The following is a 19182-nucleotide window of genomic DNA, read 5'->3' as shown; positions in this document are numbered from 1 at the left end:
CTCTCTCTCTCTCTCTCTCTCTCTCTCTCTCTCTCTCTCTCTCTCTCTCTCTCTCTCTCTCTCTCTCTCTCTCTCTCTCTTCTTCTTCTTCTTCTTCAACCATGTCTCCTCCACCAGATCATCAAGGCCGGAGATTCGTCTTCGGTTGTCGTCGAGAAGAGGATCGGTGACGGTCGGTAAGTGGTCTGGGTGGGTCAGTAACTTTTTAAGGAATCAGTAACTCGGTTATTAGGGGTCGGTAACTCAGTTATTGGGGGTCAGTAACTGATTATTGGGGGTCAGTAACCAAGTTATTGGGAGTCGGTAACTGAGTTACTGGTGACCAGAATCCGACGACTGGAAAAACCGAGAGAGAGCTCCACTTGAAAGAGCTCGAACTCGAAGCCAAGAGAGCTCCACTTGAGAAGGGATTCACCGAAGCAGGGGAAGGATTCGAGCGAACCCTATTCAACCCTGCCAAAAGCTAGGGTTAGGGCTTTTGGTGACAGGAAATCGTCCAAACCCTAGGATATCCTTCTCCACCTCTGCCGCTAGCACCAAATTAACCTGCTGAACCTTCAATGCATCCGGTGGACCGCCACACCCCTGAGAGAGATGCTCCAATAGGCCACAAACTCGGCAAAACCCTACCACCCTTTCATACTTGAAAGAAAGCATAACCGTCGCCTTCCGATCACCCAAATCAAACTTAAAGGGCATCAGAGGGAATTCCTCCCTCACCGGATCTGATATATCATGGATGAGCCGGACCTTGGCTCGAATTTCACGCCGCAATCCAATCTTATCCAGAAACAACACCTGCCCTAGGAGGTCGCCAACCTTCCCTGCAGCCTCTTCCGTGAACAAACGTGGTGGGAGTCCAAGGATCTCAACCCACACCGGCATAGAAGAGATTGGAACAGTGGTCACCTCAGAGAGACCATCATACTCTAAGAGCATGAAGTTGGAACATCCAAAGAACCATGGACCTCCTTGGATCAGATGGCGACGATCTTTAGGGTGAGAGAACTTGAGCAAATAATGATCACCCACCGAACGTACCTAGAGTCGGTTATGGAGATCCTAGACGAAGGTCAGTGTGCCGATCACCACCTTCGGTTCTGGAAGACGCTTCTTCATTGACAGTAGCCTACCAATGGCAAAAATGGGAGCCAAGGCAGCCGGAGGTCGTGGAATCACGTCGGGAGTGGCTGGACTGCCCTCATGAATGGTGAGAGCGATGGCAAATTGGGTTGAAACCTTGTCAGTCATGGTGAGCAAACGGGGAATGGGCGCTGAGCGGCTAAGAAGAATGAAACCCTAGGGAAGCAAAACCCTAGCAGCGCTCTCTTTTGTTTATTCTAATTCAAAGTTATGAGGTGTTTTCCTTATTTACTCAAAAAAAAAAAAAAAGAAACATAAAACTGCTAATATTTTTTTTTGAAACATGGTTTGGAACCCAACCTACCCTGGGAGGCTCAGCCCCACACACCCGGTTTATTATTAATTAAGATCATACAGAAAAGGACATATTACCTACACCTCTAGTAACAGTACAAACATCCTCATAGAGTGCATCATTTTAAATAATAACAGGTGTCTCCTCTAGCCAATAATCATCAAAAATTCAAAATATGAATAACTAGCAAGGTGTGCCAATCTATAGGCAACACCGTTTGCTTCACGACAAAAAAACATAAAACTGCTTATATTGGCACCAAAGTTAGAACTAGAGAAAACTTGTGATATGTTGCATTGGGAGATTGTCAGTTTGGGACTATTTGTTTTGTTGTTGTTGTAAACAATAATGGCTCCCATGTCTTCCCATTATACTCTTTTGATTGGTGCAAATTATACATATCGGTACTGTCCTAATGACATCAAACAAGTATAACATAAAATCAAACAGTCTCCGGAGTTTCTTCTACCAAATTTGTTCTTTATTGCAGCAAACCTCAGCTAAATTGCCTGTATCGTCAAGGAATGCTTATGTTGTCAAGTGGATCTTGAGTAAGTTCTTCATGAACCTATCAAAAATTTATAAAGAAGCCAAGAAAAAAACAAGATGGTTAATATCATCGTTTGATCAAATCCAGTGCACCAGTCAAATTCCAAAATGATATACATCAATTGTATGAATTGGTAAAGAGAGCCTCATAATGCAAATCAAATTATTTTCAACCTCAATCTGGCGCTGCTAATTGACCAACATGCATGTGATTCAACTCAATTCATTCTCAGGTAGTTGCTTTTATCGTGAAAGAATGTATGATTTGATATTTTGAGGCAAAAATTGATAAGCAAGAAATCAAGAAATGCAGTATACAATAACCATTGCTCATTTTCAAATCAGCAGAAGCGTTCCAGCTGGTAAAATAAATAAAAAATCCACTAAAATAAATTTCACAAAACATCTAACTAATACGCATGCATATGGCAGCCAACAGCCGATGCTGTTGCCAGACAATTTTGGTGATATTTGTCTATTCTCTATTCAATTCAATCCTTGAAATACAACCTAATTTGTTCACACTCATCCAATGATTCCAATCGATTTAATGTAAAGTGTAAACAGTTATTAATTTGTTTCTTAACTACATTGTATTGATTGTAATTTGGTAGAGAGCATAATTGCTATCTCTAATGACAGCAAGTAGTGTGTTTAGATCAATACTTATTATCTTTAAAAACAACGTCTCATGTCATAAGAAAGTATGTAATAATTGGAAAAAAAAAAACTAACGACCTATTGTAAGAAGAATGAAGAGAGAGACATTACCTTCTCTACCAAACTTTTGTGCCCACTTTCACCCTTCTTTTTACAACTTTATCTACAACAAATTCACACCAACGAAAGAGTTAGCATTTTGTATTGTGATACTTTGGGAACAGACTGTACTTGGTCTCCTGTTTTGGTATCACTCCACATTGTTATTGAAAAACATATTATTTCTCCAACAGTTCTAACTTCTGATTATTGAAAAAGCCAATCCAATTATTCTGATGTTCTTTATCAATGAAAATAAGCTAACCGTTCCAAGTTTTCAGCAAGGAGCCAAGGAGTAGACATAGGAAAACTCATGACGTTATTTCATCATATTCTTTCGTATTCCAAAGAAGTGAAAGCAAAAGAGCAGAACTAAATGCATGTGATAGGGCTTCTCATTTTCTGTAGCTCACAAGTCAGAGATGATGAAAGAAAGGTAAGACATCTAGAGATGCTATTCCAAAAAAATCAAATTAAAGCAGAGTAGAGATGTTTAAACAATCTAACAATTTATATCGTCAGAGTTGCACAAACTAATCTTGCATAGACATCTCTGGAACACTATTATATATAAAAGAAATTACTCCTGTTTTCTTCATCAATCAGAGCACGAAGCATAACCTTTTTTATTTTCAATCATTTTATTCATGTGAACCGAAAAAGATTAGAATGTACTAGAGTTTCATTTATACTTGCCTCTTCCTCATCAAGCCATATGGTGCGATGCTTCTTGCTCCATTCTGCACCATCCCCCTCATGGAACCATTCTTTGATTCGAGGGCAATCTACAATCATCAATGCTTCAAGGGAATCTGGTAGTTGATCACTGGGCTGAAGCTTTGGACAACTCCTAAATTCCAAATGCTTGAGTAAATTTAGGCTTGAAAGTGATGGAAGTGTTACAAGTTCTGGACAAGAGACCACTGTGAGCTTAAGTAGAGATGGCAAGTCACCTTTCTGAACCTCCTGCCAATCTTTCAGATTGACCATGATGTCAATTTCTAGTGTCTCAAGTTTTGGAAATGCAGAGAAAGCTTGATCATCAGCTAGGCCATTTCTGAAAAATTGATGATTGATTTCTGTCACCTCATTCATCTCCATAATGGAAAGCACTTTTAGTGCTGGTAAATTTCCCATGGAAGGGAGAAGTACACAATTGTTGCATCTATAGAGGGTAACAGCAACAAGGTCAGCAAAAGATGGATTACTAATCCAAGTTGGAAGTTTTGACCCACCATAGTGGTGTATTTGTAACTCTTTAAGGCCATAATGGGGTTCCAGCCATTCAAGGATTTCTTCTTGCTTCTCTTTATTAGTAGATAACAGATGACTCCACCGGAGCTCCAACGTTTCGAGACATTTCTTCTGAACCAAAGAAGCTTCCTCGGCCTCTTCCACTTTCATCACGTTTTCAAGCCTTGAAATGCAGAGTGCTCCTTTGAGGTCATTCAAATTCTTCAACTGTCCGATACAGCACCCATCATCTTTATCAACAAGAAATGCTGACAGTGTCTGCAGGTGAGTCAACTTTCCCAAGTTTGCAGGCAAGGAATCCAGTTGCCTCATGATATCAAGTTCAATATGGCGCAGCTTGGTTAGCTGCTCCAGTTCCTTAGGTAACTGATAAAATTGTACACAACCTCTAAGTTTTAAGGTTTGTAAATTATGAAGGTAAGTTATTGATTCAGGCAACTGTGTAATGGGTGTGTAAGAGACATCAAGATATCGTAATTCTTTGACATTCCGAATGGAGCTTGGCAGTTCAGATATGAGTGTTCCACGCAACTTCAACGTTCTCAAGAACTTTAAGCTCCAGAAGAAATTACGAGGAACATGCGTAATGGAAGATCCACTATCCGAGAGAAAAAGCAGTGTGCGCAGTTCCTTCAGTTCCTTCAGTTTTTCAAAACTCATATCATCGATGTCTTTAAACGTCAAAGACAAATGTCGTGTTGTAGTTGCAGAGGTTCCATACAGATTTGCATCTGCAGCTCTAAAATAATCAAGCTCAGAAGCTGTGTACCCTGAAACCATTTCCCTGGCTCTCAAATCATTAGCCCGGGAAAGTGTGTTTTCTGAAACAGAAACCACTTCCAGGGCTCCAAAATAACTATCAACCATAGAAATTTTGTTTTCTGCAATAGAAGGCTCATCCACCAATTTTAATCCATCCTCAGCCTGAGAAACTGTGTGTCGTGAGATAGAAACCGGATCCACTGCTCTGGAATAATGATCCCGAGAAGTTTTTTTTTTTGAAACATCAGCCTTTTCAGTATTTATCTTGTACAGGTTGTTGGAATTGCAAGTCACCGAGGAGACCGAATCAAAATCCACTCCAAAATTACATCTTGAGGGCAAAAAATAACCTTTATTCTCGAAGTAATTGAAATACGAAATGCCAGTATCCTCCATCTTCTCTGCATACTTGTCCACTATAAAGCCTTCAGCTATCCACAACTGAACCAACTCATCTTTCCTGAATTCATAACCTGTTGGAAAGAGAGAATAACAATACACAAATAGGTCTTTCAAAATTCTAGCTTCCTCGTTTGCAATACATTTCATCAACAGTTGCCACCTTTTCATGCCTTTTCCATAAAGATCATGACCTATGACTGTAAGAAGTAGTGGCAAACCCCCCAAAAAAGCAACAACAGTTTTTGAGTGTTCAGAATATTTTTCATTAGGAGAACACTTCCCAAAGGCATGCCAACTAAAGAGCTCAATCGCTTCCTCTTTGTTCATTGGTCGTGGTGAATATGTTGTATCAACTTTAAGTTGCTTCAGCAGAGCTTCCTCTCTTGCTATTATGACAATTCTACTTCCAGAACCAAACCTAGCACGTTCAATGGCCAATTGTTCTAGTTGCTTTTTATCATCTATGTCATCGATTATGAGTAGTACCCTTCTTTCTCTTTTGATCCGTTGAAACCCTGCAGAAACAACTCCTACGTCTATCTTTGTTTCCAAGAGATCATGAAGTTGTTCCTGCAAACTAATCAGACCATTCGGTTCTTTTATAGTGTCCCTCACATTGACAAGGAAACATGCACTGTCAAAGCTATTACGATATCGTTCATACATAGCTTTGGCAACCGTCGTTTTGCCAATTCCCTGCACCCCGAAAATTCCAACTATTTGTACCTCATCTGACCCAACATCTAGATGACTAGCCAAATCTTCCACCCGAGACTGAATTCCAACATGAAACTTGGCTACAGTCACTTCTGGGTCCACCAACTGTCCATCATCCATTTCCGGCAAGTCTTCAACATCCACTTCTGGGTTCTCCAACAGTTCAGTAATTGTCACTACAATGTTCCTGATGACTTCTGATTCAAACCTGGCAGTTGAAATTAATATGGAAAAGTAAGATGAATAATGGCTCTACATGATTAAGTTGTATTAGTAATTTAATACAAGTACACTTAAATCTAGCCATTGCCAAGACAATATAAAATTCAACCTAAATTTATAATCGAAAATCCAAGAACAAAATATTAGTATCTAAAGTTCATCAAGTGTCTAAAATAAAGACTCGTACATAAACACAAAAGTTGCAGACCTGAAACAGAGATGTTCTCTAGTCACCTAATCATCAAGAATTTATGGTTACCCACCCATGACAAACAGTGAAAGACTCAAGTTAGGATTCCTACATTATGAGGATAAAGATCAAGGAAGATAGATGAAAGGGTTTGCTAGGTCTTTCTCAGCGGATATATATTTTATAACTGTTGAATAGATGCAGAAGTGTCTCAAGGAAATGACATGATTACAAATCAATGTGCCTGAAATGAAATAGAGGAGGAAGACATGAAACAGAAGCCCAATTGTACACTTTATAGGAAGTTTAATGTATGCTCAAGTGTTTACTACACCTGATCCTCCCATATGCAGTGATTATGTTAGCTTTTTTTTTTTTTTTTTGGTTCAAGGCAGTGATTATGTTAGCTAGATTTCAATCAAATCCAAGGTATGAGCATTGGACAGCGAAAGTATAAAGGTAATTGCAGAAGACCACGGATCACATGATGGTGTATAGGAGAGTGAAAGAGCTTGAAACTGAAGGTTACTCAGTCGCAGAGTTCAGTAGAAACTATCCAGACTCCAGTAAATCAACATTTGGCTATGTACGTAGGCTACCTGAGGAGATATAGCTTGGAAAAGTACCAAATAGATACAAACTGCAACTTCTACCATGATGGCCGAGCATATTGCTATTTATGAAGCAACATGTCAAATAGACTGGTTGAAGAATTTCCTTATGCAGACGAAACTGGTGGATACCACTCTTTTTTTTCTTTTTGAGAACGGATACCACTCTTTCAGTATTCTAGACACTTGGAAGTTTTACTATGACAACTGAGCAGAGTATATACTTCACCAGATATAACAAAAAATCACCAACTCTGAGCACATAGACTTGCAATATTGAAGCGACAAAGAGAGCGCTAAGCACAAATTAAGAGCTAAAAATAGCTAGAATCAGGAGCTTAGCTCAATCAGGAAACATTTTCGCTAAATCTCTTAACATAGTAGCTTTCTATAAGCATGATGGTTAGTAGGCATTTTACCTATGATGGATGCTTGAGTACAGTGCAAGTCTTGCTATGATCAGTGGAGGTTGTTTATCTAGTTTTACTGAAAAGTATAAATTCTATATAAGCTTGATGCATCATTATCTGAGGTGGTTTTGTCAAGTTATGAATTTTATACAGAAATAGAAACGTTGTATGGAAATCAGTTACTTATGTTTGTTGATTCACACATATGATACTTAGATTGACTTGGATACTCTATGGTTCGGTATGGATTAACAGAGGTTTGGGTTAAGTTTGTTGAATTCATTGTAGTCCCGCAGCTTACTTAGATCAGTTGCTATATCTAGTAATACATTAGTTGTTCAAGACTTCAAGTGGTATATTGTAACACTTAAAGCAAATACACAAATGTAATCTGTGTTTGAAAGCGAGAAATTGGTTAATCGATCATTCATGTCTAAGAAATAAGTAATTACCCGTAGTTTGAAACATCCCAGCCCGTTATATTTGCAACAGAAGTTAGAGCATCTCTCCACATCAGCACCTTATCCATATCGTAGCGCTTTTCATGTTTGTCAAATGCGTATGCAAAACTATCCCTCTGGAATTTCACATCTGAAGGTTTAACGTCATAGAATACTGGAGTCACCATTTGTCCATACATTGATTTACACTCCAAGATCTTTACCAGCTCGTCCAGACACCAACTGGAACTTGCATAATTTTTGGAGAAGACGACGATAGAGATCTTCGACTCTACTATTGCTGTCAGCAGAGCAACTGCCGTTGATTCCCCTCTCATTAGTTCCTCATCATCACGAAAGACGCGGACTCCAGCTTGTTCCAATGCCATGTAGAGATGATCTGTGAAGTTGCGGCGTGTATCTGAACCTCTAAAGCTCAAGAAGACATCGTACTTCCATGGTGGTTCCGAGGACGAAGGAAATGGTACACCGCTTCTGCTGCTGGTGGCCATGGTTTCTGGACTGGATCGGATCTGAGACCACCAAAAGCCTAGTTGGTCTCGGAAGAAGGAAGGCAAGGTCAACTTGAAGGTCGATTTTTTTCCAAAGACAATTTCCAGACGTCCCCACAATAAGATGCCTTTCAAAGAACTGGGCTAAATTTGTAATCACACGTCCACACCGCACCTTCTTACCTAACTGGAAGACATCACCTTTTTTTTTTTTTTTTTTTTTTTTTTTTCTTAAATGCTTGATATACAATTGTGGTCGGTTCACGGAAGTAATTTAGTCTTTTTACTGTAGGTTGGAAGCACGCGCTCCGTGAGCGCGTCGAGCGTGGTTTTTAACTTACAAACTTTTTTTGTTTTTGTTTAAAGAGGGTTTTAATTCAGCAGAGTTGTTATCCTCGAATTATTCTTCTTCATTCTAAAAAAAAAGAAAAGAATTATTGTTCTTCATCACACAGCGTGTTTTCCTTTAAAAGTCCTCTCATCTTGGTCGCTTTGTGGTGTTTGATCCGGGCTGAGCGGCGGCGACGCATTTAGATCGGTATCAGAAACCTATCAGTTTATTATAAAAACAGCCGCCTTTGGTAGATCGGGCCATCGAATTCGTTCCCAAACCCTCTGTCAATCTCCGCATATCGGAACCCAATAGAGAGTGCTTCGTTAGCTATGAAATTGTTGAGGGGAAGAGAAGAAAAAGAGAGAAAACCTATTGTGCTGCACCTGAGGATCATTCTTGGCAGATCAAGAATTGAGTTTTGTTTTGGGATTGAGATGAGGTTAGACTAGTTTTGGGATTGGGAGGGGTTGATAAGATCGGGATGTGAGGTTGATAAGTGAAGACTCGAAAGAAACAAGTCTCATTACTAAACTTACCCACAGAATTCAACTGCTTTGCGGATGAAAAAACCACCCATCATGTGTGGATCAAGCGCTCGGGAACTCAAACGGACGCTGACGGAGAGATCAGCAATAAGCCTATCACAGCTTGACACGTCTTGCCGACCAAGAGAGTACATGGAGCATTTGTACATTCCAGAACTCACATCTCTACACTCTACTTCTCTACTACAAAGGCACATCCTCAAAACGCTTTACGGTAAAACCTCGATAAATAAAGATAAACTCTATATACTAGATACACACCCTCACTAATTTTTGAAAAACATTTAAATACAATTTTTCCCATTTAACAAATACAAGAGGGAAAGAGAGAACCCAACAACCTTAATACATTTTTATCCAATTTGATCTCCTTCCTTACCCCTGCGTAATGCGGGTCTTACAAAAAACAGGGGTTGGGTTATTTTTAACATTATCTTTACATATTGTTTCATTAGTTTTCTCTTAGGTTCCATCAAGTCTATAGAATATTCTAGCCAAAAAGAAAAGAAAGAAAATTCAGCAAAAGTCCTTAAATTATGTTGCCAACTGCCAAGGCCAAGTTGGTACCCAAACTTTAAAACGTATCAATGTGATACTTGAAGTCTTATTATGATATTAACAAGGATACCTCCAAATTTTTTTGGTTTAAAGTTAAAAAAAACAAGGAGTGCGGCTATTAGGACCTCCAAATTTGCTCACTTGACCTCACTTTATTATGAATTATTAAATGACATATTGATCCTCTTACACAATGACTATTAAGGACACTAATTAAACAAAAAGTAATATTATATTTATTCTCTCTAAACTTTCTAATTGTTGTAAAATAAAGAAAAGAAGAAGAGAAGACACAAAGAGAATAGTTGGGAGGAGGTAAAAGTCTACTCATTCATTCTCATTAGCCTCCTTATATAGAGGTAGGGTTTACATCATGATACATAACTAATGAGTAATTACGTGGACAGCCACATAGATTATAATATTTATAACACTCCCCCTTGGATGTCCACCAATGAATGATGAAATTAGACGCGCTTAATGTTGTCTCGTTAAAAACCTTGCCAGGTAAGAAAAACCCAGTGGGAGAAAAATAACCCTGGTCGAAGGAGAAAATGAGTGCAACGCGCATATGTCTTTAAGTAGCATACTTCTAGATGCTCCTCCTGATGAGAATCTCCCCCTGACCGTTGCAAGCTTCATGCGCCGTAAATAACGGTTTAATTGTTCATCACTAAATTGAGACCATGCGTGCTTTGCATATAGGGGCTCATCATAAAATTTCAAATCTGCAAAGTTAAAACAATACCAACAGAGCTAGACGATTTCCAATACGTCTTACCTCATTTAGTTATATGATCAAATTCATACACTAAGCAATAGCTAAACAACATAAGAATATTGACATTAAAACATTGAAAAAACTCATGGCGTATCTAGCCATATACATTAATATCTTTGTGTAGTGATACGTCTCATATAAGTTTTTCAAGAGCTCTGAGTAATTCATAACTTCCCAAGAGTTAGAATATGTAGCAACATAATGATCATAATTCGAATTCGATTGTGTAGTCCGATCATAGTACTCATTGAGGCAATTTCGATCACGTTAACTATAACGGAATGAGTATATATGAGCTAACTTTAGACTATTTGATTCCATAAAGTAGCTTCAGGCTCTCTCAAGTATTCATGGATCGAATTACATTAGAATCATTCATGTACTTGAATCCTTTGAGGATTTGACAAGCGATTCGCTTGTAATGACACTTCACTTCTAGGAATTTGATATATCAATGTGTCTTTAAAGACCCTCGTAATATACGATGACAACATGACATAAGTCTCTCGTCCATGTAACAGTTACATGTAACACTGTACTTATAGAAAAATATCATTCGTATAAAGGCAGATTCATAATCCCATGTCTTTTATAGACATTAAATCATAGTGATTTACTTTCACTGTGGTAAATACCATTTTGTATATGTAGGGTTAAAGGTCAAAGTATCTCATCACGTTTCAAATATTTAATTTCATTAGAATTGCCTCTTTCCAATTTGGCCAATAATATGCTTTGTCGACATGCATAATGAAACGTGGCATAGCATCGATTAATACAGTTCTTAATGGTCTTTGGTAGCTACAATTTGTAAATTGTCATAGATGATCATCATTCATAGATCCCACACATTCTTATATGCATGCATTTTTGATATTGGGTACCCATGCCACTTCTGGGGCAAATATTGTCACTTCTAGGACAAATATTATTTAGCGAATGTGGATCTTTTACTTGTAATATCACATAGACCATTAGAGGACATGTATAATCTTCATTTTTCAGGAGCTTAAAACTTTAGACCTGGTGGATACATTCCACTTAAATTCACGCCGTTATTCAAATGACAATAGTCTTATTCTCCCCCTAACGGCGGGAAGACTGTCATATTATGACTATCCGCAAATATGCGTTTAAAACTCTATCACTTCATTTCAAGTGAGATGTTCATTGGCTGGTGGCGAACCTAAACCAAATATGAGGTCAAAAATATTATATTCATTAATATCAACCCATATATCATTCTCTAATGGCGTACCTACAACCTTTGTATGTGTAGCCGTATTAGGAACGCTACCATTGTATCATGACATTCTCTTCAGGAGAACCATGTCAATTGGATACATGTGCATCCCACAAATCAAATGGGGTATAGAGTATTTGAGTTAATATGGATGATCTCATAGACTTAAATCTAAATTGACGTCTATGCTTTTAGCATATACATTTGTCAAGATCTTTTATCAATCACTGACTGAGACATTTCTCAAAATCAAAATGAGAAAGTGGATAAATTAACAACTCACACCACTCTACATCGTTCTTCAGGAACAATCTCTCTCCCCCTCATGACGGGAGGATTGTCTCATTAAAGTGTCAATAAACAATCGGCTATGAGTAGGGCTAGTGGTCATCAAAACTTATTATTGATCCAGGCAACACTATAAGTAAAATATGACATAACTTGTCATGCCAAATAAACTTGCCATGCCAAATAATGTATTTGGTTCAATGAACTTCTGGTTCATGATATAATTATATGCCACAAGTTATTGGATAAATTTAACACTATATGTGCTCTTCTGAAGCCATCAATTATATGTGAAATCGAAGCTTCAGGTTCGAATTTATAATGTTAGAATGATAGGTTCTCAGATTTCGTATGTCAAACTTTGGGTTCAAATAATTCAAGTGCTCGAAACTTCAGGCTCGAGCAACCCAAGTGAAACTTCATACATTCGAGATATAAGACTGCTGGCCCATATGAATAACAATAAAATTTAAACAATAAGTACAATAATGAAATTGCATAACAAAATAAAAAAAACTAGTAAAGAGCGAAATTAAATAAATTTGACATTGGAAACTTCTGGTTCCATGAATGAACCATGAATGAAGAAAATGCACAGAACTTCTGGTCTGGTTAACTTCATCAAATATGATCATCTTATTTTCAAACTCCTCTTATTACGCATAATATTAAGTAAGTTGAGAAACTTCAAACCCTCATGAAATTAGGGATGATAACATGCAATTTCGATCATTGTAACTCAGAGGGGAACTTCTGGTCCTCACTCATTAATATATTAGTCATGAGAAGCTTCATTTAGTAATTTCGATTATCTCTTGAGGAACTTCAGGCCCTATAATAATTGATCAAGAAACTTTGATCATGTCACAACTTTGAGTATATTGCTATCAAGGAACTTCAGCCCCTTCACATTTTGATCAATAGACTTCAGGTCTAGATGTAAGGTAACATGAGTTACCTGAGTTGATTCTCAATTCATAAAGCTGGACTACATCGTCAAATAACATATTGAAACCAAGTTGATCAAATAGACAAATATTAATAGGATACATACGTACATGAAAACATGATTAGAGCCATATGAAAAGATTGATGTAGAATCTTTTTACGGAAACAAAACCAAGAGTACAAACACATGCAATTCAATGTAAAACAAAAATATGGATTAGCCAAAAAAAAGAAGGTCAAACCAGATCTGAAAGTAGAGGCAGATAACAATCATGTAGTTATCCTCAATACCAACAACCCAATCAAAGCAATCTAACAAACCGAAGACACCCACTCGATCACAACTTCACAATATTGAAATCAAACTAAAATTAACACAATGAAATCGGCAAATAAGATGGGTTTCCTAACCGTGCTAATGGATCAAAGTATAGATCGACTAACATGGACTAAAACAAAATGAAAGTTTCACCGAAATCTAAGACTCATAGATCATGATCTTGGAAAAGAAAAACAACGAATGTTGCACCAAGAACATCAAAGATCATCCTCGAGTTGTTAAAAAAAAATGGGGCAAAGGTGAATGAAAAAAAAAATTGGATTCTAGGGTTTGATCGTTATCAACTCAAATAAGGTAGAGTCGTGCTGATAACGTGTTGTAAAATAAAGAAAAGAAGAAGAGAAGACACAAAGAGAATAGTTGGGAGGAGGTAAAAGTCTACTCATTCATTCTCATTAACCTCCTTATATAGAGATAGGGTTTACATCATGATACATAACTAATGAGTAATTACGTGGACAGCCACATAGATTATAATATTTATAACACTAATTCAGTAATAATGGATTAATGCATTTTATTACTTTCCTTATTGATTTTTATTTTCTAGTTTTACAACCTACTTATTAAAGCATTTATATATTTATATTATCATACATGTCACATGCATATACAAAGTGAAAAAATATTTTTACAAAAATCAATTATTAAAAAAATTATCATCATGAGGTATAAAAACAAAACATATAAACTTACAAAAAAAACATAGTATATGAAAAATAGAAATACAAAAGTAACAAAAATATAGAATACTTCATGTAAGAACATTCTTTTGATGATCGATAAATAAAATTTGAGACACAGTCCTTGTTTTTATTTTTTTTATTTTTAAGAGAATAGTATTCTTCATGCTAGGCTTCAAATCAAGCTAGATTACCTCAAAGAAAAGCAATATGTTATAGATATTGAAAGGAAGTTAATTTGGACTGAGAATATCAGCAAGTAGCCGAACAAAGAGATACACAAGAAAATTTGAAAAAACTTTTAGAAACTCTTGTTTCCAGGATTGGATGAATCAAAGAGTAGATCTAAAAGTAAAACATGAAGATGATAAAGCTGTAAGCTTCTATCTTCCTACAGAAAAACTTGCTGAAAATGTGGAAGGAATAATACATCAGCAGAATTACAACTTATCTTCAGGAGATAGGGTTAAATAACAAAATTTCAAATCTACAGAAGATTGTAGAAAAGATGAAAGAGGGAGAAAGTTATGAGAAGATTAATGAAGAAACACTAGCTCAAAATGTAACTAGTAAAATGATCATACCTTCTCTACCCTCACCAAAGGGAGAAAGTGGGCTAAAATTTAGTGAACCAAAGCTACTTACATGGAAAACATCAAAATCAAAGAGAGATGTGATGATGCTGAGCACAATCCCCAGCAAGAAAAACTCAGTTTCAGTACAATTGATAAATGCTCAAGAATTTGAGTATAATGGGATCGAATCTAGTGTGCGAGAAACATTTGCTCATACATTTAAATTCAATGAGATCTATAAGAAATGATCTTTCATTATGGATTCTCATATATTCAAGATACTAGAATTAACTGTTCTAGCCACATGTGGTGAAAATACACTAGATTAATAACTCCAAAAGAAGTAAGCGAAGTTTTCCAGAAAAAAATATTCCTTTATGCATATTGGAGCAATTCAAATAGAAATAAAACTCTTAGCAAGAGATGGAATAGACTGTTATGTTCTATGTGTCTTACAAGACGATAGAATAACAGATTTTAAGAAAAGTTTGTTAGGAATAGTAGAAGCAACTTGGTTGCAATGTGTTTCCTAGCAAAAACATGTTATAAAATGACACGCAATAACAATCCCAAGAGAATAGAATTTGTCACCTCCTGTTAAACAAATTCAAATCACGAATGCTTCGATTTATGAATACATGGGAAGAAAAATAAGCTTACAATTTCATAGGCATTCATTCGCTAACTATGAAGAAGTTAGCTCTTCTGGAACCAGATCGACTTTTCATGAAGAGTCCTTTAAAGAAAAAGATACTAAAAGACTTATGAAAATTCTTAGAATGAAAGAACTAAATAGATTATATGCACAAGCGGAGACTTGTGAATCCATAGAAGAATTAGAGAAAATTATGAATAAAATTTCTCAAATTTAACTTGGAAAAAATAAGAGGAAAATTCTTCATTATCAAGCAACAAAAGACGAGCCAAGTAGTCAAGTACATCTATAGAGATAGAAAGAGGTGAAAGGAAAGTTCCGGCCAGACTATGTGAGTTTTGCATAAAGGAAACTCATCATGAGTGTTCAATCTTGCAAATATTACGGTAATACCAACAAAACTATAATTTTATGAATAAATCTTACCTCACGTGGTAAAAGACCAATTTCATATGTTCAAATCATTGATAAAGACATTAGTTAAATCATATAGATATAAAAGAATAACAATTGACATATTTACCTTCGTACAATATTCTTGAGCACTAAAATTAAGTGCAGCGTACTTTAGCCATAAGTATCAATTTGTATTGATAACTTCATATATGCTCAATATGAGCTCTAAATAACTTTACGAAAGTTATAATATGTTGTCACATTATGAATCGAATTCAATTTCTTAGTCTTGCCATGCATAATATTCATTGAGGCAATAAGTCACTTTGACAATAGTAAAATGAGTATATGAGCTTCAGACTACTTGATTTCATGAGTGAGCATCATCAATATCCATCCTTTGAGGATTTGACTAAACAACATGCTTATAATGACACATAAAATTTGGGGACATGCGTTAATGTGCATTTACCATCTTCATAATAAAACAAGAAAATTTGCCATAAGCCTCTCGTCCATACCAGCCATATGTAACACTGTATTTATAGAAAAATTGTTGTTTGGAGAAGAATGATAACCCCATGTCTCTAAGAGATCGAGAAATTGTGTCATAGTGATTCAAATACACTAAAAATGTCACCCCTATGGAATATAGGGATTGTAAAGTTCAAGTATTTCATCGCGTTTTCAATGAACAATTTCATTGGAATTGCCTCATTCCAATTTGGCCAATAATATAATTTGTTGACAAAATCAAACATGGAACAATAAGCTTTATTTATATTGAATACTCATGCCTCTTTTAAGGCGAACATTGTCTCTTGAGGACAAATTATTTGAGAATGTGGATATGTGTATAGCTGCATAAAGAGTATTATTGGGCTTGTATAATCTTCCCTTAGAGGGAAGTAATCACATTGGACTTAGTAGATATATTTCACAACATAAATCAACGCCGTTACATTAGTCTATTCTCCCCCTAATGGTGACATGACTATTATTTTAATCATACGCAGATATGCACTTAAACCAATATTAGATTATTTATCGATTGGTGGGTGGCGAGCCCAAAGAAAAATTTTGGTAAAAAAATATGTAATGATTTTGCCACTTTCTCAGTTAATTTATTGAAATTCTTCATAAAAGTAAAAAGATGAATTCATGGTGGATAAATATCTCAACACCAATTTTAAAATAGACTATTCTCCCCCTCATTACTGAGATATCATGAATGTATCATTTAGAAGTGACAACTTGCAAATCATGTGCGCTTATATTCCCTTGTATTTTACAACATTGTAAAATTGTAGATGAGTCTAAGTGACAATATAAATAGAATTAAATTCAGTTTACCCCATTGTGGTTCAGAGGTGAATTCATGTTAGTCCCTAAACTTTCAATTTCATCAGATTACCCCTAAGCTTTTGTTTTTCTGGTAATTTAGCTTCTCAACCCCCAAAACGTCATTACACGTCATCAAATTTCAACGTCCCAATTGGACGGAGCATGAGTGATAAGAGACGGTAGACAGAAAAACAAGAGCTCAAGGGTAATCTGATGAAATTGAAAATTTAGGGACTAACATAAATTCACCTCTAAACCACAGTGAGGTAAACTGAATTTAATTTATATAAATAGAAATTGACAAAAATTTGTCATGCCAAAATTTGGCTAAATGAAACACATGGTTTATGTATATAATAGTATACTATGGTTGATTAATACAACCTATCTAATTAGGTGGAATTTATCTTCACCACTATACACAACATAGTATAAGCTCAATTGGAGCCAGCTATCAAGTTCTGTAACTCTTGAGTTGATTGTTACCCTTTAGTTGAAAATTGCGAAAAAATATACGCAATTCAACATGTCCATTGTCCATCATTTGAACGATATGAAAAATATATATATTTTGTCATTATTTGGGATCATGAAAAGTCATATTCCAGGCCTTCAAAATAACAAGGTCTTAGATCTAACTTATTTGACAAAATAATATACTCGAATTTCGGACAATTGTCCATATGAATATATTTCATATTAGTATTACCATGCATGATCATAACCACATCAAATTTCATATTATACTCAAGTAATGAGTCATAGTTGGTGGGATGGTTGTGTATGTAACCCAACCCAAATGATAGAGCAACCAACTTTTGCAATCAACTCTTTTAACGTAATTATTGGAAATCATCCAAAAAATATTTCATATCATGACATTATGGTAACAAAAGTGGTAGTAATCCCATTATTAGAGCAATTAAGCTTGATAATAAAAATGAGAATAAACACATTTATGACAATAAGAATGATAATTAATGAAATTATCATTTATAACAATAACTACCGTTCATGGTAATAAAACGTCCTTACGTTTAATTGGTGCCGAAATATAGGCTTACAATTTATCGGTGTTAAGAACACCATTGTTTATCATGTCAATGATATGTTTAATTTTCATTCTCCAGAAAACAAATTGTTGATTTCGAGTAGAGTGATATCTAATGGCCCAGATCAATCCCAAAGAGACCAATATATATAATTGATTGGATTAATTTCAGTTTATACTCTTGAGGTTTAGGGTTAACATCATTTCACTCCCCATACAAATAATTTTAAAAACTTACCCCCTAAAGTTTTCAATTTTCATAAATCATGTCCAATTGCTGAAATTTTGTCTAATTCGAACGTTAATTTTGACTTCATAACTCACTAAAAAGACTAAAATAGACTTATAACAACATAAATCGCCTTTTATGACATTTTTTCTAAGATTTCATGCTATCGTTTAACTTCCAAATTAGACGAAATTTTAACAATTGTGTCTGATTTATGAAAATTAGAGACTTTGGGGTAAATTTTCAAAATTAAAAGTATATATAAGAAGTGAAACGATGTTAACCCCAAACCTCAGGAGGGTACACTAAAATTAATCCTAATTGATTTTAGCTTTAATTATTGTCTTTAGGAGGGCTTGGTAGAGTGCCATTAAATGTTAAGACATGCGTCAAAAACCTGAAAAATTGTTACCATATCCACATCTCTAGCCACATCTGGGTCCATATTAGAACTGATATGTTATTTAGAAATGATAAGATATCATATTTAAAATAGAGTTTCAAAGTGTTCATGGTATGAACAATGGATCCTAGGAAAAACACAAGAAAAACATTCGTGTGATGTCTATAGAGCCATAGACCTAAGACTATTCGGTAAAAGGACTCGAGTCTTGACTATTGGAACAATGGTTCTCAATGTCGCATATTGAATAAAAAATTTGACAATTATATAACAAATATAAACATATGTATGATCATATATATGAAACAAATAAGATGTTCATATTCAACAAAAACAAATAAAATAAATTAGAATTGTGATCAAACATATATATTTGTTCAGTCTTGCTCACCTGCGGGAGAGTATTTACGGGACAGAAAGGGACAGATGAACGATGACCTTTAGATTTAAATGAAACTGATCTGAGGGCTGAAACAAATTATACCTCAATTCGTGAGTTCACACCTTATCATTCTTGCTCTCCTTTCAGTCCTCTCTCTCTCT

The 19182-nt window shown here is 35.7% G+C and overlaps 2 protein-coding genes across 2 annotated transcripts; both read right to left on the bottom strand.

The window, feature by feature from the left end:
• Nucleotides 1-1672: 1672 nt before the first annotated feature.
• Nucleotides 1673-5210, bottom strand: LOC101310126 (putative disease resistance RPP13-like protein 1-like). Its single transcript, XM_004299570.1, has 3 exons — nucleotides 3443-5210; nucleotides 2759-2810; nucleotides 1673-2006 (listed from the first exon to the last, which is right to left on the bottom strand). Exons 1-2 carry the CDS (start codon nucleotides 5156-5158, stop codon nucleotides 2799-2801), a joined length of 1728 nt encoding a protein of 575 aa, XP_004299618.1. The 5' UTR covers nucleotides 5159-5210; the 3' UTR covers nucleotides 1673-2006; nucleotides 2759-2798.
• An 18-nt stretch (nucleotides 5211-5228) lies between these two features.
• Nucleotides 5229-8381, bottom strand: LOC101306053 (TMV resistance protein N-like). Its single transcript, XM_004301241.1, has 3 exons — nucleotides 7767-8381; nucleotides 5325-6089; nucleotides 5229-5235 (listed from the first exon to the last, which is right to left on the bottom strand). The coding sequence occupies exons 1-3, from the start codon at nucleotides 8264-8266 to the stop codon at nucleotides 5229-5231; spliced, it is 1272 nt and encodes a 423-aa protein (XP_004301289.1). The 5' UTR covers nucleotides 8267-8381.
• Between the last annotated feature and the right edge of the window lie 10801 nt (nucleotides 8382-19182).

Source organism: Fragaria vesca, linkage group LG5 (genome assembly GCF_000184155.1).
Source record: "Fragaria vesca subsp. vesca linkage group LG5, FraVesHawaii_1.0, whole genome shotgun sequence".
Lineage (NCBI taxonomy): Eukaryota > Viridiplantae > Streptophyta > Magnoliopsida > Rosales > Rosaceae > Fragaria > Fragaria vesca.
Note: the sequence above shows the minus strand (reverse complement) of the source record. Positions and strands in the feature narration are given on the sequence as shown.